This window comes from Fundulus heteroclitus, chromosome 17, assembly GCF_011125445.2.
Source record: "Fundulus heteroclitus isolate FHET01 chromosome 17, MU-UCD_Fhet_4.1, whole genome shotgun sequence".
Lineage (NCBI taxonomy): Eukaryota > Metazoa > Chordata > Actinopteri > Cyprinodontiformes > Fundulidae > Fundulus > Fundulus heteroclitus.
The window spans coordinates 22,937,581-22,964,305 of NC_046377.1; the positions used below are offsets into that span (position 1 = coordinate 22,937,581).

Below are 26,725 nucleotides of genomic sequence, written 5' to 3' on the forward strand. Positions count from 1 at the left end.
TTTGGCATATAATCGTTAATGGAAAATAACGATTATTATTTAGCCTCTAATCTGAATTTCATAAATTTAACCTTTTTATTTTAGATGTAACATTTTAATGGGACTGTTGACGTGAAATTCACACCAGATGTTGGGAACAACCCAAGTAATCCACAAAGAAATCAAAATGAGTTGAACTATGTGCAGAAAATGTTGTAACCTTAGAAAAAAGAAGCTTCAAAAGTGCAGAAAGGTGAGAAAAATCACTAAAATGTATCCGTATCTAAAAAGCAGTGCTAGCGGTGTTAGCTGGTTTAGTCGTGACTGATTAGCAGTGTACTGCGTCTCATTGTGGGTAAACGCAGAGCTTTCTCTACGCCTCCACAACCTTGTTGTTGCAAAACATGCAGATGGTGTTTGTTAGAGACAATTGGTGCTCTTTGCAATATTTCAGACAGGGAAGCTAAACAATAATCAAGTGTTGTCCAAGAGGCCGTTACGGCTCAAAAAGAGCACTTACTGCGCTAGACTCCACTGCCGAAAGAAAACCACGCTGATGCTTGCAGTAAAATGCTGGGAGTAAATAGTCTGGCCAGATGAGACCATAGCTGAACTATTTTAAAGTGATCGCACACGGCATGGGGGGGGGGGGAGGCACATCACCCCCAAAACACCACAGCAGCAGTGAAGGCTGGAGGTGAGATGGAGAAAAATTTATGCTGAGATTATGAGGATTAAGAGGCTGGATCTTTCTAACCTGACTTCCGCCAGCTGTATGTCGCTCCGCCTAGCTTCACTCACATCCATCTGGGACATCTCCCATAGAAAGTGATTTCTCCAACCAATTTTATGGTCTGGCCAATCAGGACGCAGGGCTGGAGTTTCATAGATGTGACGTAGTGGAGAAGCCACCGTGACGTGAGACTGTTTTGATAGCAATGGTGGCTCGTCGAGGAAGCAAGCGATAACATTGATGCTGCTATTTCTTCCGTGTTGTCCAATCTACCTAATATTGTTTCATTAAAAGAACGTCAGAGAACGCCTCTGAAGGCTTTTGTTGGTGGAAACCATGTTTTCGCCCTTCTCCTGACCGGATTTGGCAAGTTTTGTTTTCCGGGGCGCGTCCCCCGAACGGTTAGCCGCTAACCGTTAGCGGTTAGCGGCTAACCATGTTAGGAGGCCTTAAGTCCTCGACGCGGTCGGCCCGGGATCGACTCCGACCTGCGGCGCTTTGCCGCCTGTCTTCCCCCCTCTTCCTGTCAGCTCACTGTCAATAAAACGCCACTAGAGCCGCAAACACATTTAACATGTGGCTAAAATACTTTTTTTTTTTTTTCCTGCGTCGCTCTCATCAGCGTCACAGGTTAGCTTCGGTGTGAGTGGTTGAAATAGCACGTCGATAAAGATTTCAGACAAGTGGCTTATCCAATCATATGCAAGAATTTTTGATAAGGCCCAGCCTTCAATAAAGGCAATTCCTATGGAGAGGTCCCAGATGGATGAGTGGAGCTAGGCGGAGCGACATACATCTGGCTAGGATCTTTCAGCGAGGCCTAAGTAATCACCAGGCTTTAATCTGTGGAAGGACTGAAGGTCAGAATGGACATAGGAGACGTGTTGAAGATGAAACCATCGAAAAAGGCTTTTGAACCCAACCGTATTTCATGAGTGAGTGAACTAAAAGAAAGACCCTGATCCTCTTTGTCTGAATTACGCGTGTTTTACCCAACATCTGGCGAGAACTTTAGACGTTTAAATCGTTTCGTACGTCGGTGGAAGCTGGACTCGGAGGTGAGGCCTCCAGTCGTCGGGCGTTGATCAAGGAGCTGATCGGGCGAGACGCTTCGGAGATCTGGGCGTCAACACAAGGGCGGCGGCTCTGTGGCGGCTGAGATAGCTGACGGAGGAGATGGGTCTAGAGGTGGTGATTGGTCGGAGGCGAGGGGTCAAGTGGAGCTATCCAGCAGCTGTCTAAGAGCCCTCTCGATGTTGATGCGGTGTCCCAGTCTGGTGACGCCCAGCTCCACGTAGTCCTCCTTGGTGAGCGCCGGGAGGTGGGAGCCTTCGATCTCGTGCTCCTGGAAGCGCTGGCGGTGTTCGGCCAGGCCCATGCTCTCCAGCCAGTCACCCACGTCGTATTTATTCCACAGGTTAAGGGGCCGCTGCCTCCAGGGCCGCAGGGCCAACAGGGGCCCGCTGAGGACCGGGGAGGGGCAAGGCGAGGCGTGAGGCGAGGGCGAAGGAGAGCGGGATCTGGTTCGTGCACTGGCGCTTCTCATAACGAAACGGACCTCCTTCGGTTCCGACGGCAGGCTGAGGCTCGACGACTTCAGGATGGTGAGGCCGCGACCCGAGCTCAAGTCGGGCCGCTCTGAGCTGGCCGTGGGGGAGGAACCCAGCCCCATGGAGCGATCTGAGGGGGAGGGCGAGGGGGAGGGACTCCGGCGGGTGACCGGGTAGCGGCTTCCTGGTCGGACCGTGTAGCTGGCGCCGTATCCCCTCTGGGAGATGGTGTGCAGTTCACCAAGGCTGGAGAACAACCTGCAGGACATCAAGCAGGAAGTTAGCGGCAGCGTTCAGGGAGCCGAACGCTTCGCTTCTTTTCTCAACGATCCAGAACCTCATTTTATTATTATTTACAGGCTGATCCAGATGTTTATCCTGGTGGATTCGGTTATCCTTAGAAAATATCCAAGTCAATGTTGCATATAAAATTATACAAATATTATTCCTAGTTTTTGTTTTATTTATATTTTTATTCATAAAGATATTTTTTTTTAATTCTTTACCGTTTCTTGCAGGTTTTCTTTAAAGTGTTAATGTCGCAAACAGGAAGTGGAACGGGGTTTAAAGCCTCCAGGCCAATTAAAGCTCAGAGCGGGCCGAAGGATATGGGTTCATGTTCGAACCAAAGAAGAAGAAGAAGTTAAACTTCTTCAACAAAACAGAGGTTGTCCAGCTGCTACTTAAAGGTGCACAGCCATGTTATTTTACTTTTTTATTTATTTATACGTCAGTATCTCACTCTGGTTGCATACAAAGTTTTATGAAAGATTGTCATGTCCTTCTGGCGTATTAGTTGTTATTTTGGTGTTTTATGCTTTATTTTTGCTAAATTTGTTGTTTGAGTTTTTGAGTTTATTTATGATATTAACGGAAGTACGTACTGCGCATGGGCAGCAGAGGATAAAGCAAGGAAGCGGCTAACGGCTATTAGCATCTCCCAGCAAAACAATGAAGAAATGTCCAAGATCGAGTGTAAAAAAAGCGCTAGAAATATGATTCATATATAATTCCAAGAGGGAAAAGTCTGGAATGTCTCTAGGAATCCAGTCTGAACGTTGGTGTTCACTGAATCAGACGCTAAATCTGCCGAGGCTCAGATGTGACGCAGAGTTGACTGACAGGAGTAAATGTTCTGATATAAGTTGCTGTAGATCTGTTTAGTTAATTAATAACGTTGGTCTTCATCACGCCAAGTTGCAGCTTTACTGCGAGGCATTGCAGAGAGTCAGGCTCAGTCCGCCATTATTTACAAGTTATTTATTAATTAAGCAAACCAGCATTAGGATAGTTCTGAGATACTGCCACTAGATGGCGCCACGTCTGTTTATATCTGTTTATCGCACCTGAGAGAGAATAATTTTTCTGCTCAAAAAGGAAAACACTATGAAGGTGGAGGCTTGGTGTATATAACCTTATTTTATCCTGATAAAACTGTTTTGGTCTTTTTTATAATCATAACGTGGCTAAATACTTTTAAGTTTTAATTTTAAAAGTCGGATTATTCACTGTTGAGTGATTTAAAACACCTTTTAGCCTCTGAACCACCTGCGCGTAACAAACATCGTGTCACTCCTCTCTGCTGGATCTCCCTATCAGGCCGTCGGATGTACCTGGCGCCCCCTACAGGTGACCTCCTGCCCGGGTCCAGGGGACTCGGCTCCTCCCCCAGAGAGTGGCTGTCTTTGTTGAGCAGCTGGAGGCGGTTGGCCAGATCGAGTCCCGACCCGGCGCGGCCGCTCAGCTCCAGGGCGGACGCCGATCGGGCCGTCAGGTCCACCGCCGACCCGGAGCTCTGACCTCCCAGCGCCGCCGGGCGGCCCTCCTCTGGGCTCAGGCCGCGCCGCTCGTCGTCCCCGCCCCCCCACAGCTTGGACCTCCTCTGGAACAGGTAGCGCGGCTGCCGGCTGCTGCCGCTGGTGGGGGAGGAGCAGAGCGGGGAGGAGGGGGAGGAGGAGGAGGCGGCGGAGGGGAGGAGCTCGCTGTCCGACGACTGCTTCAGCAGCGGGTCCCGCAGCGCGGAGCGGCCGCGGCCGATCGGCGACCGGAGGCGGGGCTTCAGAGCCGACGGGGAGGTGGCGGCGGAGGAGGGGGAGGGATGAGCGGCGGGTGGGGAGGACGGAGAAGTTGGAGCGGGAGGGGAGGCCAGGGTGATGGAGGGGGGGAGCGAACTGGGGGACAAGGAGCTGTCGTGGAGACGCTCGTCTCCTCCTTCCTCCTCGTCTCGTTTCCCGAGGGACTCAGGGCCGCTCTCGCCTCCTCCCTCGCCTCCTCGCCGTGGCAACAGGGAGAGGGAGGACGGTGGAGGAGGGGGGGGAGGCGGGCTGGCGAAGGCGGGGGGAGGAGTCACCAGGCCAATTCTGCGCAGCTCCTCCCTGGTCTCCTCGTCGCTGGAGGACAGCAGGGCAGGCGGGAGGGTGACGGTGTAAGCCCCGCCCTCCTCCTCCGAGCTGCCGACCGTCAGACTCCTCCGTCTGTCGATCAGAGCGCCGTGGCTCTCGTTGGCCAGGGCCGGCAGAGGGGAGGGCCTCCACCGTTCAGGGGAGGGGGCGGCAGGTGAGGTCACGCCCCCTTCGGTTTCAGGGCGCTCCACCTGGCCGTCGGGGAACAGCGGCGGCGTGATGCGCTTGTGCCTCAGCTCAGGGCTCGTTTGAGGCGTCGTGTGTTTGGTGCGCTGCTCTGGGCTGGTCTGGGGAGAGGTGCGCTTGGATCGCGGCTCGGGGCTGCTCTGCGGGGTGGTGAAAGGGATGCGCTTGTGTCTGGTCTCTGGACTGGCAGCTGGGGTGGGAACGGGCGTGGTGGAGGCTGAGGTGTGTTTGATTCGAGGCTCGGGACTGGGCGTGCGGGCGGTGAGCGCTCGTTCTCTAGCAGCCAGAGCCAAGGCGAGTGGAGACGATGGATCTGAGGACATAAAACAAGTCGGACAAGTTTAATGGGGCTGAATTTTACTCTATTTTGGAGAAAATAAAATCTATACTTCATGTGTTTTCGACTCTTAAAAGCATTAGGGCTGAACGATTTTGGAAAATAATCTAATTGCAATTTTTTATCTTTAATATTGCGATTTAATGTGATTTCCCCCCTCCCCAGTTTAATTTATCATGTCTTTTTAAACATATACAAACAACAAATCAATTTGTTTCCTCGCTGTGCAGATTAGTTGCTAAAAGATCAACAGCATCTAAACTCAGAGCAGAAATTATTGCGTTCTGCCTACAATATATTTCAACAAAAATTGCAATTTTGACTTTTCTCCGCATTAACCACAAGCAACAAAAATGGCCTCTAAATAAAGATGTTTGTAAACAAAAACTATTTAAAATATGAACTTTTAATGTTTCTATTGATCAGAATATTATTCAAGAGAACAGCTTTTAGTTGATTTGGACATCAATCCTTGTTGAACATAAAGTGCAACCAACAAGCAAGTCTATGTATTAAACTGATTGACCTGTACTTAATGCTATTTATGATTATATAAACTCTAAAACAAGTAATATAATTAGATTATCTCACTGCTGCAACTGTCTTCCCTTCCATGTGGAGGCAAACCCACTTTAAACATTTTACCAACACCTAATGAACGTGTCTAATTCCCTAATTGTTACAAAGCCAAAAATTGCTGACATCTGCGATTTGGAAATTGCGTTTTTTAAAATCGCGATTATATTGAGAATGCGATTAATTGTTCAGCCCTAAAAAGTATCAGGGCTAAAATTAAGCTACGTTCGCACTGCAGGTCTTGATGCTCAGTTCATGTTTTTTTAATGTAATCTTATTTTTATTTTTAGGTGGTCATTCATATTAATATTAAATGTGACCGCCATCATTCTTCTGTCTGAACGGTTCCAGACCGCAAAGCGACCCGCGCAGAAAAACGAGACGTCACACGGCGGCGCTCTGTTATCGGAAGTAATGCTGAATTGTTTCTAGAAGTATTAACGTCGCGTTAAAATTAAAAACGGGGATACTGGCCCGCGTCTGTCCCTTATGAAGCGCTAGCTGCTACTGTGGTGCGCGGAGGTGTAGTGAGAGCCAGGAGAGGTACGTAAAAGACGGATAAAATGCGACATTATCCGATATGTATCAGAATTAGTACCTCATATGGAAGTGACACAAATCAGATTTATTTATTTTTTTGATGAAAGGATCGGATTTGGGCCGTTCTCAGTGCCGTGAAAAAGACGGATATGAGTCGCATTTCCTGCAGTGTGAACCTTAATTTAACATCTATAATATGTTTAATTTATCCTTTATTCTTAAGGAGTGCATCAAGGCTTTGTCTTCAGTCCCCTTTTGTTTTTTAATTTTCAGGCTTTTTTTTATAAAATAGAAGTGGCAACAGAATAAACTACATCTGTTAAAGAACATATATAACACTTATACAATATAATAACTTATTATATACTGAAATATAAATCCAAATGAAAAAAATTAATCAGCTAGATTTTTGTATCGGTGTAACATTTATTATTTATTTATTTTTAGGCTTTTAATGCACAAACAATTGTTTACCTGTAGGTGGCACTAGTTTACATAAGTTTTGCTTTTACTTCAGAAGCAATGAAAAACTATTTCCATAACCATTTTCCAGTATTTTTAAGATAAACCTATTAAGTAACTATATTAAGCAATTAATGCTGATCAGAATTCAACTTTAGCTATAACCGCTACTTAATGCAAACCTTATGTACAGAAATGTATAAAATATTCGTACAAAATGGAAACATTTCCAGGTGTTTACTTTTTCAAATGTGCATCATTTAATTTGAATGAAAAGCTTTTATAATGATACATATATTGTCTTAGTTATCCATTTCTCTTTTTTTCGGCTGTACAAGGATTCTTTGGTTTTAATCAAGAAATTTGCTCATCCTGAAATTTTTCAAAAATAAGTTATCTTGAATTTTCATTAATTTAGTCCTACTTAAAGCACACATGCTCATAAAATCATAATAAAACACCCAAAGCTAAAGCCACAGAGGCCCAGTAATCAAGTTGGTGTCTGAACCACCACATGTGTCGAGAGCAAAAGAAAACGCGTATCATGTCATTAGGTAGAGGTATATATCCTTTTAAATTGTATAAATAGGCTAAAACTGGGCCTTCTGTAGTGAATGTTGATTTTTTTATAACTGTGTAGTAACAGCATCCTGCTGTTTCCAGCTTTTCCCACAAAACATTAAAACGACCCAGAAATGTCCAGATGAGAAAAAGTGACGCAGGATGATGAGTTTAAAGTAAATATTTTTTTAACATAAACTGTTTAAGGGTGCTCATTTTATGTTACTGTGAAATGTTTTACATTTTTATGTGAACTGGAATCATATGAAACCAAACGTATCATGTATAGACGTGTAACCGGCCCTTTAAATGACTTCGTGATGCCACGGTGGCGCCGTATAGACATGAGTTTCACACCCCTGACCTAGAGGTTTTCCTGTCAGCGGGTGCAGGAAGGTGTGAGGCGTCGGTGAGGGCGACAGGACCGGCGCCGGAGGCGGCAGCTCGCCGAGGTCGTCCATGGAGTGGCTCTGGGTCAGGAGGGGCGGAGCCTGGTGGTCTGACCCTGACCCCTCCACAGACAGGAAGAGCGAGGAGCGGCGGCCCTGAACCCGGGCGCGCTCAGACAGAACCTGCTGCTGATACAGCTCCGCTCTGCTCGGGCTCATGAGTCCACCTCCGTCAGATTTGGATGGATCGTGGTCTTTGATGCCAAGACCTGAAAGGAAAGAAACTGGACTGATACTGAACAGAGAAGACAGAGAGTCTGTAGCATCATATCTAACATATTCTGATTTTTAAAGAGACAAAAGGAAACTGCTGTGGTCCAGAAGTGACGATGTTACACATTTATCGGCTGGTCCTGGTTAAACATCCAGACCAGCTACTGTCTGCGTCTCACTAAAACTAACGCAAACTTTCATGGTTTTATGGTTTAAAAAACAAAGCCTGGATAATTGAACACGTTAAAAACGAGAAACCTAAGATCTTTCAGACGTTTCGTCAGGATGAAGAGAAGCGATGCAGAAACTGATCACAGACATAAAGATGGATCATGTGATGTTGACCTTTGAACTTTAACGGGCTTTACTGAGACAAACATCCACTGAACCAAATTGTTGTTCACAGTTTGGACAATTTAATGACCATAAAGTAACATAATTTGTTCGGTATCATGAGCAGAATACATTTAGCCCAAAGCTGACTCAGTTTAAATCAATAATTTGAACATCTTAAGCCAAATTAGAAAACCGCTTTACTAAAACATGTTGTGCTTTTTCTGTTACAGCACCACAGCCGTCTCTGCGGTTAAACTATCGCAGGATGTGTATACGTACAGCGCCTCGCCCCGTGTTGTCACATTATAACCACAAACTTCACCGCATTTAATGCAGCGTATAGAAAGTAGCGCAGAACTCTGAACTGGAGGAAAAATGGTGCCTCTGACCAGATTTATACACCTAATGGTTGCCTTTTCAAAAGGTTCCTCCAACCTGAGCTGTGAATCTCTGCAGCTCCTCCAGAGTTCTCTGATTAAAGCTCACCTGTCAGTTCAGGTGAGCTTCCAGTTTAAACTGGACCAGAACTTCCTCCCTGACCCGTCTGCTGGGTTCTCTAATGTTCTTTAGAGAACCTCTGAGGCCAGAACCAGAACTGCTGACTAAATTAAGAAGTTTTTTAGGGGTATTGAAGTATTTTGGGCTACACTACAAATCTTCTTAAGCATAAAAATGAATAAAAACCATGAATTAATTCCTCCTCTTCTCTACTTTATGTTGGTCTATCACATAAAGGCTCAATAAAACACATTGAAGTTTGTGATTACGTGACAAAAAGTCCTAGAGGGGTGAGAAATCTAGCCGCTTGTAGAGGTTCTGCAGAAGTTCTGACATTAGCCCGGTCTGGAAGTCAATGAACGACACACAATGAGAGTCAGACAGACGATGCTAACCCTGCTCCTCAACAGGAAGTTGTTTCAACAGAGGGGACTTCCTCCTCTGGGGTTTGCTGGGCGGAGCCTGATGTCCCACGTTGGCGTACGGGTTTTCTATCGGTCGTCCCCGGCGGCGCGACAGCGGCGAGTGTCCGAGGGCGGGGCCGGCGCCGTGGATGGACAGCGTGGAGGTCTGCGTGGCGGTGTGAAGCGTGTGCGTGGAGCCGGTGGCGTGGCCGTCCTGCTGAAGCCCCGGCGGTGGGGGGGTGTCCTGCAGGATGATCATGGACCTCGCCTTCCTCTGCCGCTCGGCGTGGGCGTGGCTCCTGGCGTCCGAGAGCTCCTGCAGCCGCGGCTCCGCCCCCGGCTTGAAGCTGGAGCGGGTTAGCCCCTCCCCTCGAGCCGGGGGCGGAGGAGGGAGGAAGGATGGAGGTGGGCCGGAGTCATGGAGGTAAAGCGAGGAGGTGGAGGAGGCAGAAGGAGGTGGGGGCGGAGCCATCTGAGGAGGAGGCGGGATGGAGCTGTCCGTCAGAGAGGAGCTCCGTGGAAAACGGCTCTCATGGATCAGAGCCGAGATTCTGTCATCCTCTGGCGCTCCTGTCAATGTAATCATGGAGATGAACTAACGAGTATAAACACTAACGAGGGATAAGTTAACGAGTATAAACACTAACAAGAGATGATGAATTAACGAGTATAAACACTAACGAGAGATGAACTAACGAGTATAAACACTAACGAGAGATGATGAGTTAACGAGTATAAACACTAACGAGGAATGATGAACTAACGAGTATAACCACTAACGAGAGATGATGAACTAACGAGTATAACCACTAACGAGAGATGATGAATTAACGAGTAGAAACACTAACGAGAGATGATGAACTAACGAGTATAACCACTAACGAGAGATGATGAATTAACGAGTAGAAACACTAACGATAGATGAACTAACGAGTATGAACACTAACGAGAGATGAGTTAACGAGTATGAACACTAACGAGAGATGATAAACTAACGAGTATAAACACTAACGAGAGATGATGAATTAATGAGTATAATCACTAACGAGAGATGATGAACTAACAAGTATAAACACTAACGAGGTCATGGGTCAGCAGGTCTTACCGAAGCTCTTGGTTCTGGACATCCCTCTGGGTAAAGGCATGGTGCTCTTCTCTGGAGCGGAGGGGGGAACCAGACCCTGGCGCTCAAACAGAGACTGCAAACACAAGAGGTGGATCGTCGTTTAGTCAGCATGAATTTATTTAAAGCAGCGCCGCAGCGTCAGCCTGTTTTTACTCTGTAGCTCCCCCTGCAGCTGCAAAGTGGAACAGGCGTGTCATAAACACACAGGCTGGACGTTTGACGTTAAAGGTTCCTGAGCTGCCAACATTCAATGATGATTAATTAATTTTTTAGCGTTAATTGACAAAAACTAATCAACAGTTTGTGTTCGATTTTAAATCAGACTAAACTGTTTCTGTTTAAGGTCAGGAAGGACGACCAGAATAAGGAGATATTAAGTTTACATACCGTGTTCTTCGGACTACAAGTCACACTTTTTTTTCATAGTTTGGCCGTTCCTACGACTTGTATATAAATTTTAAATGGTAATTCATCTTGACCTGCATGAACCAAGGAGTTAACATTACCGTCTGTAGCCACAAGAGGGCGCTCTAAGGGTGTATATCCTGCTCCTGTATCACTTAAAAAAAATCTGAGTAGACGTCCGTGTTTTTGATTAGTTGTCCCTGGAAATGTTCCCGATTTCAGTTTATCATGTTGGAGTAAAAACATTTAGCGCAACAAGAGGTATTTTACCACAAACAAACCCCCTGACAGAGACAGAACCCCTTATCGGGCTGTCTGTGAAGTTAATAACAACTAGCGTTAGCTTACAGGTCTGTAGTCCAGCCGGTTTCTACGTGTCGTACTGTTAGCTTAGCATGTAGCACCATTACGCTCACGGTCTGATTTCATGGTCATTTTGACAACTTTAGGATTTGTTAATTTACTCTATTCATCCTCCCAGGTATGTTCCATGTTATTCAGCCAGTGGTGGATGCAGCTGTGGAATTTAATAAGTTGGTTTATCAGATATGCCACATTTTTTGACTGATGCGGAGCGATAGTCTAAAAAAATCCGGTACTTTTAATTAGTAGTGGGTGGAACTGCCCTTTAAAATATATTTTTATACTCAAATATTTTGTCCTTCTAGAAGCTTCTCTCAATAGTTTACTGTAAAATATGTTATGGGCCAATACTGGTTTACTGGCCCATTCTTCCTGACAGAACCGGGTAACTGGGTCAGGTTCATCAGCCGCTTTTATAACTATGCCCACAAAAGATCAGGACTCCAAAATATCGACTTTGTTGTTTTCAAGCCACGTTTAATAATTTGGTGGGTTGGTTAGATTCATTTATGCCCAACTTTTACCTTCCTGCCTCATGTCTTCAGAGTTTAGTGCACCAGTCCCTCCTGCTGAACGTTTTTTGGAGGTTCAAACCGTTCTCTGCCCGCTAAGATTTACAATTTTTGGGTTTTAGCTTGGAACAGAGATTTTCTTTATCTCAATGAGGCTTTAGCTGGTTAAATAAAACTCATCGTTATAAATGCAGTTACAGCACAACACTTATTTCTTTCCCTTTCGATTCAACTATTATATCATAAATACTAATTAAAATCAGTCAGAATTTGTTTATCGGCGTCACGTTCAACCAAATTACTCTGCCTGTTATGCACTTATTGTCCACCTGATGGCGCATTAGAGCAACGGAAAGCCTGAGCGCTTCAAGAGGCGTCATCTCGCCATCACTAGTGGGAAGGGACGATGACGTGGTTAAAGCCCACATGATGAAACTCATCCCTGTGGAGTTGTTGCTGCGCTACCCTGTGTCGTAATTATTACCCTTAAAAACAATAATTAGATTTTTACGTTTGATTTGCTGTTGGACTGTCAGAAGTATGATATTGTAAAGAAAATGCACTTTTTCTAACTAAAATTTCTAGAGTTTTCAGTTATTTACGGCCATTTTAAAACGTATAATACGGATATTGATTATAAAGCTATGGTAGATGATTCTGCAGCAGACGGGATTTACCTGAGGAAACAAATACAGAAGAATTTAGGAGCAAAGAAAGTAAGCTTGGGACAAAGGGAAGGACACAACAAGGTTTCCGCTACATGTAATTGATCGTGGCAGAATAAAAGCTGCCACACCTTCATAATAAAGTATTTTTTTTAAATATACGGTTAAACAATGTAAAGCATATGACATATATTTATAGCATATTTTTGCGCACTTATACTAGCTAAAAAATTTAAAATCATGAAATGTTAAATGTACTTTATTTTGAAAAACCAACACAGCCTGCTCCTTCCTGTCCTTCTGCAAAGCTGCTAGTGGCCCATTTAGCGTCTTTGTCGCTAAATTTAGCGACAAAGACGCTAAATTTAGCGTCTTTGTCGCTAAATTTAGCGTCTTTTCTGACCCTTCTAGTAATTTTCTTTCAAAAAGCGGGTAGCAACAAGTAACTTTTCAAAACATTTTTGTTTTAATGGCGACTTTACAGAAAGCACCAGTCGTTCAGGAATCACTGAGGGCTCCTACTTCCCTCAGCGTTGTCTCACAGGCACAGCGCTGCGGCTGCCTCGTCACGTAAATGTAGTTTTTAAAGTAATCGTTTTTGTTTCTTAAACTGTTGCACTAAAATAATTCCCTGAATTTGATTCACGCACACAGCTTCATTCACCTCGTTCACTTTGTGTGCCTCTGATAATTGGTCATTTTTGGTACAGTTCGTTTTATGTAGTGTGGATTCAGGGAATTCATACATTTTATAAAGGTAATTTTTGGTTCCAAACACACTTAATCACTATTTTTATAATGTTTTTGTTTTGGGAAAGGCTCTCCCACAGCCTGGGTCACATCAATGTAAAAAGGATGAAAATTAGAACAAGTAAAAAATGTAGAAAAGTGTAGAATGTGACACTGGGTAAAGAAATAAGTGTTTCTCTTTTATCCAGAAATGAATTAAATCCCATTTCAGACTTTTCTGAATGGGATCCTGAGGAATGTGAGAGTTGAACCGCTGCTTTGGTCTTTGCTGAAACTCTCTGAACCTTCCCCAAGCTAAGCTGAGCTTACGTTGATCTCGGCCTGTGTGATGCGGCGGCTGGTCGGCCGCTGTTTGACCGTCGCCGCTCTGAAGTCGTCTGACGGGCGGCCCCTCAGCACCACTTCCTGTTGACCTCCGGCCAGCATCTCATCCAGTTTCTCTGAAGGAGGACGGAGAAAAAAACAAGGTGAACGAACCGCAGGGTCAACAGAAAACACGACAACATCCAAACGGTGACGCCACCAAACAGCAGCAACGAGAAGTGGAACAACAGAATGGGTCGTCAGGGCCGCAGCTGGATTTTAGAAACATCCTCTGAGCATCTCTGCTCCTCCCTCAGCCTCTCATCGCTCCGTCTGGACGCCATCTTGGCGTAGGAAGTGCTAATCTGACTCACCATTCGTTCCGCTTAGCTCCACACGTCCGTCTGGGATCGCTCCATTGGAGACGTATTTCTGAAGGGAGGGCCTTACTGAAAATCCTTGCATATGATTGGATAAACCACGTGTCCGTCGTGTTTACTGACGCGCTACTTCGACCAGTCTGGGACGCCATCATGGATACAGCGCCATGTCAGTGTTCTTTTTAAGAATTACCGTATTTTTCAGACCATAAGGCGGATTAAATATTCTCCTCTTGGACACACGTACTACCTGAGCGGGATATTTATCCATTTTTAAGTACAGTATCGTGGACTTTTGATCACAGCAAAATGATTTTTATAGGACTGTCTCAGAAAATTAGAAAATTGTGATAAAGGTCTTTATTTTCTGTAATGCAATTAAAAAACATGAAATGTCGTACATTCTGGATTCATTACAAATCAACTGAAATATCGCAAGCCTTTTATTGTTTTAATATCGCTGATTATGGCGTACAGCTGAAGAAAACTCAAATATCCTATCTCAAAATATTAGAATATTTCCTCAGACCAAGTAAAAAAAAAAAATGATAACAGCAAAACAAAATCAAACATTTGAAAATGTGCATTAATGCACTCAGTACTTGGTTGGGAATCCTTTTGCACAGATTAGTGCATGAATGCGGCGTGGCATGGAGGCAATCAGCCTGTGGCATTGCTGAGGTGTTATGGATGCCCAGGATGCTTCAATAGCGGCCTTTAGCTCATTTGCATTGTTGGCTCTGGTGTCTTTCAGCTTCTTCTTCACAATAGCCCACAAATTCTCTATGGGGTTCAGGTCAGGGGAATTGGCAGACCAATCAAGGACAGTAATGCCATGGTCAGTACACCAGTTACTGTGAGAATCTGATGTCGTCTCTTAACCACTACCATACTTGTGATTTAGTTTACTGAACCAAGCTGAGTGTTTTTCAAGGCTCAGGAAACCCTGCAGTGTTTCCAGTTAATTAGACCATTCAAGTGATTAGTTGAATAGCCTACTAGTATACTTTTTCACCATATTCTAATATTTTGAGATAGGATATTTGGGTTTCTTAAGCTGTAAGCCATAATCAGTGATATTAAAACAATAAAAGGCTTGTGAAATTTCAGTTGATTTGTAATGAAAACAGAATGTATGACATTTCATGTTTTTTAATTGCATTACACAAAATAAAGAACTTAATCACAATATTCTAATTTTTTGAGACAGTCCTGTATGTAGGTTAAAGTCAGGATATAAGCAGGAAAGCGAGCTTGCTCCACGCACACAGAGGTGAAACAGTTTAAAATTAACTCAAAACACAGAAAACATCCAGCCAAGATTTTTAACTTCTGACATCTGTTATGCGCAGATATCCCCACTAACTTAGTAAACGCTTTATAGTGACTTTTCAGCCGTGACGAGCATGATCCAGTCAGCAGGACACCTCAGACTCTCAGTAATAACGCAGCAGACGAAGTTTATAGGCGGGCTTTCTCGCCTAAAATCATCTTAAAACAAGTTTTTGTGATAAATTAATGTTATAAAACTGATGGGTTTGTAAACTCATCTCCTGACTCCTGACCAAAGCGCGGGTAAATTAAATTAGTCGGGTAAACATGTCTGGAAACGCTACCCGTGATTTGCAAAGCCTCCAGACTATTGTTGCCGCTTAGTTCCTCGCTATGAGCCGCCAAAACATTTGGTCAGCCAGGGCAGTCAAATTATTTTAAAGTAGCAGGCCGCACACTATCAGGTAGGAGGGTGCACTAATGCCCGAGCCCCGGAGGGGAGAATTTTTAAAAATAGATTCTCCCTGGTGTATTTTGGAAGCTTTCCAGACAGGTGATTATTTAAACAATAGAGTCAGAGTGCATGTTTCAAATTCAATAAAAAGGCATAAAATGTGAATGATCAATTCTTCAAAAACATTTCTTTTTTATCATTATTCTTAAAACATTATTTTTTCACATGATGTTATCATGTTTTAACAAGGTAAGGTAATCTCCATTTGCATAAAAGTTGTTTAATTTGAATTACTAGCACCACATAAAACAGATCAGATTAGGTGAGGTCTATTCATCTTATTATTATTATTCACAGTTCTGTTCTTAAAACGATCGTAACATTTCTTCACGAACAAAGTCAAATTTTTATGATAAAAATACAGGGTTGGAATTTGAAATTGAATTTACATGTTGAATTTATTTCAGTCATATCGCTCTTTTGATATTTCTTATCTCAGTTTAATTTCACTTGCACTCATCACACACGATATCATATCATCGGCGAGGATTCTAGAGACGAACAGAAGATGCATCCCCTGAAAAACTTTGATAATTTGCTGCTGTAATATTATATTATATGTAATATTATAGATTTTTCAGAATAAAAAGCTAACAGATGTGTATAATCAAAAAATATCAGAAATACAATTATAGAGCATTCAGTATTGTAAGAAAGCCCACACTGTTTCTGGATAAATACATTATTGTATGAGTTTAGTTCTATTCCGTTTTATGCCTCTTTCCTTGTAAGTTTGAAATGTCCCATGCTTCTGAATGCACCATAGCTTTCTGACGCTCGTGAATGCATCACACTGGTCTATGAACGCGGTGCTGTGCACGTTTGATCTTTGCTTAAAAAGCTTTGCAGTTTCAAAACTTACGTCGGCTCTCACGGTTTTATTGCACTTTTCCAGTCTGTGTTTTGATGGGAAAAGTAGCATCTCGGCTGGAACAAGGAACCCAATCACTCGTTAATGTTGCTCTCAGTGGAGACAGATGCTAAGCTGATTTTTGTGATGTATAATCGAGGAAAAGTAGGCGGCGGCAGGAGCTGCTATAGACGGCGATTTGCCGCCGTTGACCGGCTACTTTTGACTGCCCTGTATTGTTGCCGCTTAGTTCCTCGCTATGAGCCGCCATTGTTGCCTGAACCCAAACAGTCGCTTCTCTGATGCGTCACGTCTACGAAAACCCGGCGATCCTGATTGGCTCGTCCATTTTATGTTGTACTGAAATCCCTCCCAGTGGCAGCGAGTCCAGATGGACGTGTTACCAAAGTAAAGGAACAGGGAAGGACTTTTGTTATTGCTAAAAACATTTGGTCAGCATCTTAGGTCAGACAGAATACACGTCAATTCAGGAAGATCTACTTTATGTTTTCTGACACTCTGAATCCGCTGAATTCTTACCCGATTTCCAGATATATCAACTGACTGAAAACGTCACCCTTTCAGGGGCTACATGGGACCAATTGATTGAATTAAATGATTGTCTAACTTAATAAATAATTTCGATTTTGTATTGAAAGTAAGCAAACTTCCAGAGCTACGTCCCAGGAAGCCCGACTTTTACTCCGCTTATGGGTGCGCAAATAAAAGAACACTAGGAACCAGATCCTGGGGAATTACCTTCCATAAGTAAGAGTTTATGATAGATAATCCTCATGCTTTAAAGTTACAGTTTTTCCGGCATAAACACAACATGTGCTAATGGGTAGCAGGGATGAAGTAGAGAAAAGTACATTAAACACCAAAAACAAACAAAATTGTCCTAAATTACTGGATAGACATGATTTATGGGGGGGGGGGGGTAATATATTATACAATAGTTTTGGTTTTGGTATGATTTTGTAATGTATTTGATTCTAAGATGCGTATTAGTTTTTTTTTTCCCCAGACCGCGGTTTGTATTATATAATTTTTAAATGCTGTTATGAGCACCTCTGCTCTTACTTGTTTGTATATAGTTTTGCTCCTATGTAGATAAGTGCTGTTGTCTGTAGATCGGTGTCTGTGTATATAGCCTATATGTGTGTGTGTGTATATATATATATATATATATATATATATATATATATATATATATATATATATATATATATATATATATTTATATTGGAAGAAAGAGAGATTTATGTGTGCATAATTTGTGTGTATATTAGATTAATATGTAACTGCAAAATATGTAAGTGGGTGTACATTTTTTTAAATAGTTTTGGTTCTGAATAAATATGTGTAATCTGTCTGAAAGGTCACGATCACTGTGAACATATGATTAAAATGAGATCTGAGCTGTCTCCTATTCATTCTGACAGCAGCTCTCTGATCTGTGGTCTGACCCAAGATGGCCGCCCAATGGGGCGTCTACGTATATGATGTCTATGAACATGAGAAGATGTCAACATTTCAGCTTTTATTTCGTATTTCCTGCTCCAGAGATCTTATTTGAAAAGGAAACCAACGTTTTAGGTCAGCAAAGGAAAAGATGAACCAAACACAGATTGAAGAAAATAATGCTTAATAACTCTTTGATGCTTCTATAACGTTTCTCTTCAGCAGGTTAAATTCATGCTTCATCAGGCGGACTTGTGGTTGTTTTTTTTTTTAACGATTTCTGTTTCTGTTTTCTCTACCAGATGAAGCCATGCTAGCCCAGACCATGACACTACCTCCACTGCGCTGCACAGGTCAGCTTGTGTGTTTGGGATAAACGGCTCATTCCAGTCTGGACTTTGGTTCCTAACTCCTGAACTCAGGTGGTTGTTGCTTTGGGGTTCTTCTTTAAAAATCTCATGAACGTTTCAGGTCAGACTGATGCTTTAAAAAAGAATTTATTTTCTGCTAGAGAGAGAGAGCAATACTTTGAGGGGATAACAGGAAGGTTAAATGGAGTAACGTAGGTTTCAGACCTACAGGAGCACTAAATCTTCTTCCCAGTGTCTAATATCACTCCCTCACGTCCACAGCTCTCTATCGTCTCTGTGGGGAGGACAGAGTAGCTGGACTACACTGCCCTGTTTCTAACATCAGGCTTTCTCAATTCAGAATGTCTGGAGTAATGTGGAGTTACTAGCTTTATATTATTGCCCAACAAAGGCCTTTTAATGGCTTAGATAACATGCAAATTAAACCGAAACTGGTCCCCCCCCTTAGTAATGAGGAGTCATTAGGGTCGTTATTGGCCTGGTTTACAGGAGCGATGTTTTAATCACCTGTATGGAGGTGATGATTTAGGTGAAAATTGGAAGGAATCAACCCTATAGCTGTGTTGGACGTTTTTGAAAGTTGGAACCTACACTGTAAAAACTGATCTAAAAATAAGTAAAATTTTCTTAAAGTTAGTGTATTTATCCTTGGTTTGAGTAGGTAAATAACATTATTTGCCAATGGAATTAGTATTTTTACCCCTAAAACAAGATAATTAGATTTATTGCACTTGAAATAAGACGACGGAGATGAATTGTTCCTATTTTAGGTGCAAAAATCTTATTCCATTGGCAAATCATCTTATTTACCTGCTCAGATCAAGGACAAATACACTCATTTTAAAGATCATTTTCCACCTCCTCCGTTTAAGGTTGTTTTTTTCTCTCTTAACGTAGAGAAACCATCTGTCTTCTTTGTCCTTTAGGTGTAGGTGAACAGCAGAGTCTGGTCCTGAGGAGGAAGCTCTCCTGTGTTGTTTGGTGTGTTTGTTGGGCAATAATATAAAGCTTGGAGCTCCACACTACTCCAAACATTTTGAATTGAGAAAGATTTCTGGATGTGAAGTGAAACGTTTTCAAACTTCTGAAATAAGTCCAGTTGTTTTTTACTTTTTTTGGAAAACTCAGTGTCATATATAAAAACAGGTTTATGTGAAGACTTCCTGTCTCTGAGGAGTTTATAGTCCGACGTGTACCTGTGAGTATGTGGGTCCTTTACCTGAATGCACATCTCGTTTAGACGTTATAGTCAGGCAGTGACACAGTGTACCGTAATGCTCCTAATATCCATTGAGCTTCTTTGCCAACCAAAGTCATGCTTACACATTTTAACAGATTTATGAGCGCATTGTACCACATAAAATCAATCAGTACGGTAATCATGTATAAGGCGCACCATCAATTTTTGAGAAAGTTTAAGGATTTCTGGTTTAGGGCTGAACAATTAATCGCATTTTCAATATAATCGCGATTTAAAAAAACGCAATTTCCAAATCGCAGAGTCTGCAATTTTTGGCTATGTAACAATTAGTGAATTAGACGCGTCCATTAGGTGTTGGTAAAATGTTTAAAGTGGGTTTACCTCCACATAGAAGGGAAGACAGTTACAGCAGTGAGATAATCTAATTTTATTACTTGTTTTAGAGTTTATATAATCATACATAGCATTAAGTTCTGGTCAATCAATTTAATACATAGACTTGCTTGTTGGTTTCACTTTATGTTCAACAAGGATTGATGTCCAAATCAACTAAAAGCTGTTCTCTTGAATAATATTCTGATTAATAGAAACATTAAAAGTTCATATTTAAAATAGTCCTTGTTTACAAACATCTTTATTTAGAGGCCATTTTTGTTGCTTGTGGTTAACGCAGAGAAAAGTCAAAATTGCAATTTTGGTTGAAATATATTGTAGGCAGAACGCAATCATTACTGCTCTGAGTTTAGATGCTGCGGGTCTTTTAGCAACTAATCTGCACAGCGAGGAAACAAATTGATTTGTTGTTTGTATATGTTTAAAAAGACATGTTAAATTAAAGTGGAAAAAAAAAATCGCATTAAATCGCAATATTAAGAAAAAAAAATCGCAATTAGATTTTCCAAAATTGTTCAGCCCTATTCTGGTTTAAGGCCTCATAGTCTGAAAAATACGGTAATTTCACACGTTGAGCTTTCATATTATTAAACACAACCTAGAGATGTACTGATCCAATCCCTACAAGGCGAATTTAAATATCTTCCTATACCGATACTTTCCTTTCAGAGACATTTGTACCGTCTCTATCGTGTGACCGATCAGCTCAAACCTGTTTTAATTTATTATACTAAATCAAATTCTGAAGCATGAAATTTTTAGCAGCTTTTATCAGTAATTAGCTCTGTGGTGTCTGCGTCCCACTGGCTGCCATGATGAATAGATCCTGGTCGCTTCATGTTCGATGGAAAACGTAAATATAAAAGTCCTCTCTCTCAGCTTGACCATTAAAAACCTGTCAGAACCGCTGCAGCGGGGATCGGGTCTTCCTGTGCAAACAGAAAACTTTTCACTTTCGTCTAAATTCCTGAAAAATCTTCAGCTACGGCCCTGAAGCGTCATGGACAGCAGTCAGAGATGCACAGTGACAGTCTGTCAATAAACGCCCTGTAGAACCAGAACCGGGACAGATCTGAAGCTCTGATTGGCTGACAGGATCATGCTGTGCACCCTGAACACCAAACAGGAAGCACTTCATGACATCACAGAAACACAACGAACGACTGAAAAACCCAACCAGAACCCGGGGGAGGTCCGTGTCACTCACCGTAACGTCTCCTCCTGGCTGCAGACAGAGCAGACGTCAGCAATAATCACAACGTTAAGCTGCTGTTTGCTCTAAATCACCCCCCACCCCCCACCCCCCCGTGTTTGTTTTACCTATCTCCTCCAGGTCGGCCGTCATGGACTTGGACCGGAGGGTCAGCGAGGTGCTGGGCGCTCGCTTCGGAGGAGGCGGGGCTACAAGGTGAGAGATGAACAGTCACTCAGCTTTATTACTGCATTTAGTTCTAGACAGTTTAATGATGCAGTCTCCTGATTTAAACAGAAGTGACCTGTTTATAGTTTTTATATTGTATTTTTTTTTTTCTTAAAGCTGCAGAAAATCAACAGAAAAACGCTTTTTAAAGTCCAACTCTTGGACTGAACCGTTGAATAACTTCCAGAACAAGGTAAACTTTGAATATTCATGTATCAAAAGTGTTCAAATTTAGTTTAAATATGAAATATTGTGCATTTTTTACACCGATTATGGTATTCCGCGTTTGAGTGCTGCCTCCGTTTACGATCGTCCATTTCCGACGTGTGACGTCAGTTCAAGAACACCGAGAATGCACGAAGCGAACTTGCATAGAAACACACATTGTTTACATTGTAGCCGGTTCTAACAAGGATATATGGATGTTTTCCAGTATCTCCTTTCACACACCAAATCTGCTGATCCACGTCTACTTTGAGCAAGCGCTTTCAAAAAAAATCGGCGAACTAAGTCCACAATAAAATGCCTTCTAGGTGTGAAGTTGGTGGCTGTAGTGCAGACCGTGGTGAAGTTGGTTTGACATTGGACATTCAAGCTCCGCGGAGTCAGCGGGATCTAGCTCACGGTTGATCCGGTTGAAGGACTCTGATTTCGGCCAGCGTCTCTCAGCTGCTCCCTTCTCCCATACGCGGTGGGACCGTCAACAAATCTGGTTTGATTTTTGTTTCTCCAGAGTTCTCCGCTGACTCTGCGGAGCTTGAATGTCCAATGTCAAACCAACTTCACCGCGGTCTAGTGCAGGCCAGAAAGTAGCGCTACATACTTGGCCGGTGGATCAAAAGGTCCGAAAGAAATGGGATAAATTCGTAAAAGAAACGCGAAAGGACTGAATTGCCGGCAGTAACAAAAGTGTTTTATGCAATTCACACTTCAGGAGCGAGGATTGTGAGGTTTACTTACAATGGAGCATGGGCGCTAGCGTTAGATATAGTCTCCTCAGGTTCACCTTGTTCAAACTCCGTTTATTCGTATATATATTCGGTATCGGAGTCGCCCATGCTTGAGGTGGAGTTTGTAGATGTATCAGACATTTTTTTATTATTTTTTTGTACGTAGAGTAAGAGTTATTATTAAATTTAATAAATCGGTAGCGTAAGTCGTAGTGTTAGCAGCCGGATGCACGGTACTAGTTCTGTTTGTGACGTCACATACCGGAGCAGCCCGATTGAAGAATGTTCGGGCTTTTTCTCTTATACAGCAAGTTTTATCGAAATTACTTCCAAACGGCGCACATAATTCACATATAATATACATTTCTTTACTCTGGTGACTATTTGAATGCATCTGTGTTAAAATACATCCAGTCCAAGAGTTAGACTTAAAGTATCTGACCCGCTGATAAAGCAGGAACCTTATGGAGAGTCCAGCAGTTATGACCGTCTTCCTGGTACAGAAACGCTGCTGCTGACCTGCAGGAGGCGCTCTCAGCATTTTCTTCACCCTGATTGGTGGAGTTGGTGCCAAAAAGCTTCATCTGACCACCTTACTTCTCAGCTTTGAACCCGTGACTCTGTCATCTCTGGTCCTGCAGGGCTTTGTTTTGGGCCCCTCCTGACTCTATTTTTGTTTTTTAGAAAATTCAGGAAGTGTAAACACACCTTTCCATCATACTGCTTCCTGTCAGTCGACATTTTACTGAAGCGTTAATTTCATAAAGTCAGTAAACTCTGTGTGCAAGATGGCAGAAATGTCTTCATAGGACATCTAATGAGGTTCATTCATGTGTCATAATTACGAATATTCTCTTGTGATTTTAGAGACAGCACATTATTTGAGTCGCTGAGGATGTCAACACCAGAGAAAAGCACAGAAATTATATTTATTTATATATATATATATATATATATAAAAATAAAAATAAATAATGTCTACTGTATCTTAGTGCGCGTTTGTACAAATTTACTAGTGATGATACTGAAGTTGGCCAATATAAAGTGAATGAAAAAAGAACATTTCCAGGGTTTTGCTTGACTTTAGGTTAGAGCAGCTGTAATGACTTTATATAGCAGTCAGTGATTCCTGCATGTCTGAACTGACACATTTCTCCTTTTTAATTTCTTTTAAAGCTCTAAATGGCCTCGCCCCGCCCTACCTGACCCAAAAAGAAGACCGTGATCTTGCTGTAGCAGCATCAGGTCTGTTTTAAAATAAAGCTGCTTCATTATGACATAATTTAATTGCTATTTATTTTGTGAACTATAATATTGTTAATCTGCAGCTTTGAGGATTTAAACTCCCTACATCACCAGACCACGCTCTGCGTCAGAATCAGCTGCTAAATGAGTCCTGGGTGGTCGTGTTTGGCTTCCAGTTCATCAGGTCATTTATTCTCAGGCAGCAGAACGCTGTCGCTGTGTAGGTGGTAATCTGTAACCCGCAGACTCAGGCGTCTGGTTAGGAAAACGGCAACAAATGAAATCATCTTTCACTGAGCGACCAGCTGTGAGTCTTAAAGCGCCGTAACTCAGGGACCTAAAGTCTAAGACTGGATCATTTCTCCCACTGTTTCAGTTTCAGGTTGCTAATAATATTTAATCTTCTTCGTATATATCAGGATATTTCTGCATTTCTGAAGAATTATGGAGATACTCAAATTCAGAAAATGTATCTTTGTTTTGAAATAACATCTTTCTGGTAGATGTTGTTGATTGGAGTAAATGGACTTGATTCATTATAGAAAATTACTTTAAACCCTCAGTTTGAACTGGTGAAGGTGTCGGCTGCTGTAAACACAAACCTCTGCATGTCCTCTAAGTTTTTTAAGGTGATTAACAGATTTAAACTGCTACAGCAGCTCAGGCTAAATTAAGATGGGAATAGTTGAGCTAATGTGGCCGAGGAGCTTGGATTAATAGATTTGAGGCGTTGCCAACTTGCTATGATAAAAACGACTCGTTAACTGAATCAGAAGCTAAATTTTAGTGGACCATGTTTGCCTCCAGCATCGGATCTTCTGGACCAAAACTCACCGCCTGACATCGTTTTTTTGGGTAAACAGCGATACCTTTCTTCCTGATCAGGTTGGTTTCCGATTTTCTGGAAACCGAGACGACTTTCATCAGCAGCCGACTTCCGCCCTGACGGATGAGAGACACGACCTGCCGGTGACCCACCTTCACCACGTCGGTGCCGTTCACCTGCAGAGAGCAGACAGGTGAAGGTTTAACGTTGGAATGACTGGAGTATTGCTTTTAAACTCACCTTCCATGCCTCTGATTGGTTACAGTTAATCTACCAGATAGTGAAGACATCTGCTGTCACCTCTATGAGGAAATCTCCGGTCCTTAGCCCCGCCCTCCAGGCCACGCCCCCCTGATCCACCGACTCCAGGTACTGCAGAGCAGGAAACGCTGGCGTGGGAGCGAACTCCTCGATGGGCGTCTCAGCTGGAAACAGTTTAGCAAAAAGAACACAAGGTTAAGAAAATCTGAAATAACTTAATGTCGGTATTTTCTGCATGACTTTGGACCGGGACGGCATCCTGCCCCAGTTACCCAGCAGGCTACAGTCACGTTTCACCGGAAAGCAGCGCTTCCATGTGAAAAACACTCTGCGTGGCTGTTGTGTAACAGACACACAGCGAGGAGTTTTCCTCTCTAGGTTTCAGTTTTAAAATATCTTTCTTCTTTTCTCCTTCCAAACACCCACCACTCCTCCATTTCTACCTTTAGCTCCTCGGAGAACGAAGCCGAATCCTTCGCTTTCTCTCTTCTGGAGCACGGCTGTTTTCTCCTCGATCACGTAGTCGCTGAAACAGAACGAGGATTCAGAGTCTGCCTGGAGAGCACCAACCGTCTTCAAGACATCGTTTAAGAACCCTGAACTCAAAAATATCTAACGATAAACCTGTTGTAATAAATCTGTTTTTCATGGACTCAGTTAAAGATTTTTTTGTTTAATCTGTAAATAAATGGTTTCCTTCATAAAGATGTAAATAGTTACTGACTTATCACTGTACAGTTTCATATTAAAATTCTTTCTACATCTCAGACTCCTAAATGATTTTTAAAGGAATAATGTGGAGTATTTAAGAGCAGAGTGATCAGGAACCCTTGAAAAGAAGATTTCTATCACTGCCATTTAAAAATAGATTGTTAAACATTGTGACAAACAGAACTTAAAGTTTTAAACGGTTCATGTCTGGCAGGAGGAAATGCACCTTGCAGGAACACAGATGCTGTTTGGTTGAGTAAATAAACATCACTAATGGCCTTTTTACACTGTGATTTGTGCAACAAGGATCTAATTAATTGTGGTACATCAAGTTTGATGTGTGCACATTGTAGGACAGCAATTTACCTCTGAGTCGGTTACGACGTACAGCAATGAGCGACATTTGTGCCATCACAGACAACAAAGGAACAGGCAAACTAGACCAACTGACTATCGCATCATTTTTCTTGGCTGATTGGTAGACATAGGTCTTAGCAACTGTCAGACACCGTATTTTTCTGACTTTATGACGCACTTTTTCCTCATAGTTTGGCCGATCCTGCGACTTAGTTAGGTGCGACTTATATGTCAGTTTTAAATGGTAAATCAAACTGACCAACATGAACCAAGGAGCAAACATTACTGTCTGTAGCCACAAGAAGGCGCTCTAGGCTTGTGAATACTATGTGCTGCTCCTGTACCAATTAAAAATTAATTGAAATGTGTTTACTTATAAACAACAAAGACCGAACACATCTTTGAATGTTTCGCTGAATCAGTATGAAGGACCCAGAATGAGACAGAATCTGTTATTAGGCTCTCAGTGATATCTTTCACAGTGTTGCAGGACAGCTGATCCAAGACTACATTAAGCGTTTTTCCAGCAGCTGGACGGTACCCAAGTACGCTGCGGCCTCCACAGCACTGAACACGGCTGTGCTAGAGAAGCCCTGCAGAGTTCCCTGCAGTGCTGAGGTTCTTGGGGCCAGAGAGGCTCGCAGCAAAGGCAGAGGTTTGGCAGAGAAGGACAGGGAAAGTTAGGATGGGATGAAGCCATTTAAAATGGTTTGTCTAATATGTTTTTAAGGTTTAGACTGAGGTTAAGACCTGAGCTAACAGGCTAAGCTATCTGCCAGCAAACCTTGAAACAAAGCTTTGCTGTTGTGTTTCAGGTGTATTTTACGGTTATGACGAACATTATTTCCATAAGGGTTTTATACACCAATGGGATATTTGTGTTGTCCGGTCCGCTCATTACAACAAAATATAGATTAAAAGTCTTTTGAATAAAAGCTCAGAATGTCCACTAGCATTAGCCGCTATTAGCCTCCTTAATAGTAAATGTACCTTATTTTTCGGACTCTAAGTCGCTCCGGAATATAAATCGCATTTATTTAGAAATGTATTTCACACAATCCAAAACTAAAAAGTGACAGTTAATCTGGTAAGGCAACTCATTCAATTACACAGCGGCGTCTACAATTGACTGAATAATATAAAACATACCTTGGAGGTTG

At 42.5% G+C, this 26,725-nt stretch overlaps 1 protein-coding gene and 2 long non-coding RNA genes across 13 annotated transcripts in view; 2 read left to right on the top strand and 1 right to left on the bottom strand.

Moving 5' to 3' along the window:
- Nucleotides 1–2,898, top strand: part of LOC118566541 — a 32,420-nt gene extending 29,522 nt beyond the window's left edge. Inside the window, exon 3 of the long non-coding RNA XR_004933093.1 lies at nt 2,781–2,898. This is a non-coding gene — a long non-coding RNA (uncharacterized LOC118566541). The remainder of the gene's footprint in view (nt 1–2,780) is intronic.
- Nucleotides 1,631–26,725, bottom strand: part of shank3b (SH3 and multiple ankyrin repeat domains 3b) — a 74,985-nt gene continuing 49,890 nt past the window's right edge. For 8 of the 10 annotated variants that reach the window (XM_036148800.1, XM_036148796.1, XM_036148798.1 and 5 more), the window contains 11 exons: nt 24,941–25,023; nt 24,537–24,661; nt 24,280–24,412; nt 21,116–21,196; nt 21,003–21,020; nt 13,357–13,487; nt 10,332–10,425; nt 9,218–9,796; nt 7,691–7,984; nt 3,876–5,163; nt 1,631–2,520 (listed from right to left, as the gene is read on the bottom strand). In XM_036148800.1, coding sequence (XP_036004693.1) covers nt 1,926–2,520; nt 3,876–5,163; nt 7,691–7,984; nt 9,218–9,796; nt 10,332–10,425; nt 13,357–13,487; nt 21,003–21,020; nt 21,116–21,196; nt 24,280–24,412; nt 24,537–24,661; nt 24,941–25,023 — 3,421 coding nt within the window. In that variant the 3' untranslated portion in view covers nt 1,631–1,925. The remainder of the gene's footprint in view (nt 2,521–3,875; nt 5,164–7,690; nt 7,985–9,217; nt 9,797–10,331; nt 10,426–13,356; nt 13,488–21,002; nt 21,021–21,115; nt 21,197–24,279; nt 24,413–24,536; nt 24,662–24,940; nt 25,024–26,725) is intronic. The other 2 variants (XM_036148801.1, XM_036148795.1) reach the window with 1 other exon arrangement.
- LOC110368901 lies at nt 21,383–25,264 on the top strand. 2 transcript variants are annotated; one of them, XR_004933092.1, is made up of 5 exons: nt 21,383–21,408; nt 23,342–23,410; nt 24,296–24,429; nt 24,502–24,691; nt 24,947–25,264. It is a non-coding gene; the product is annotated as an uncharacterized LOC110368901 (long non-coding RNA). The 2 variants fall into 2 exon arrangements; XR_002428512.2 differs by lacking the exon at nt 21,383–21,408 and having other exon boundaries at nt 23,319–23,410.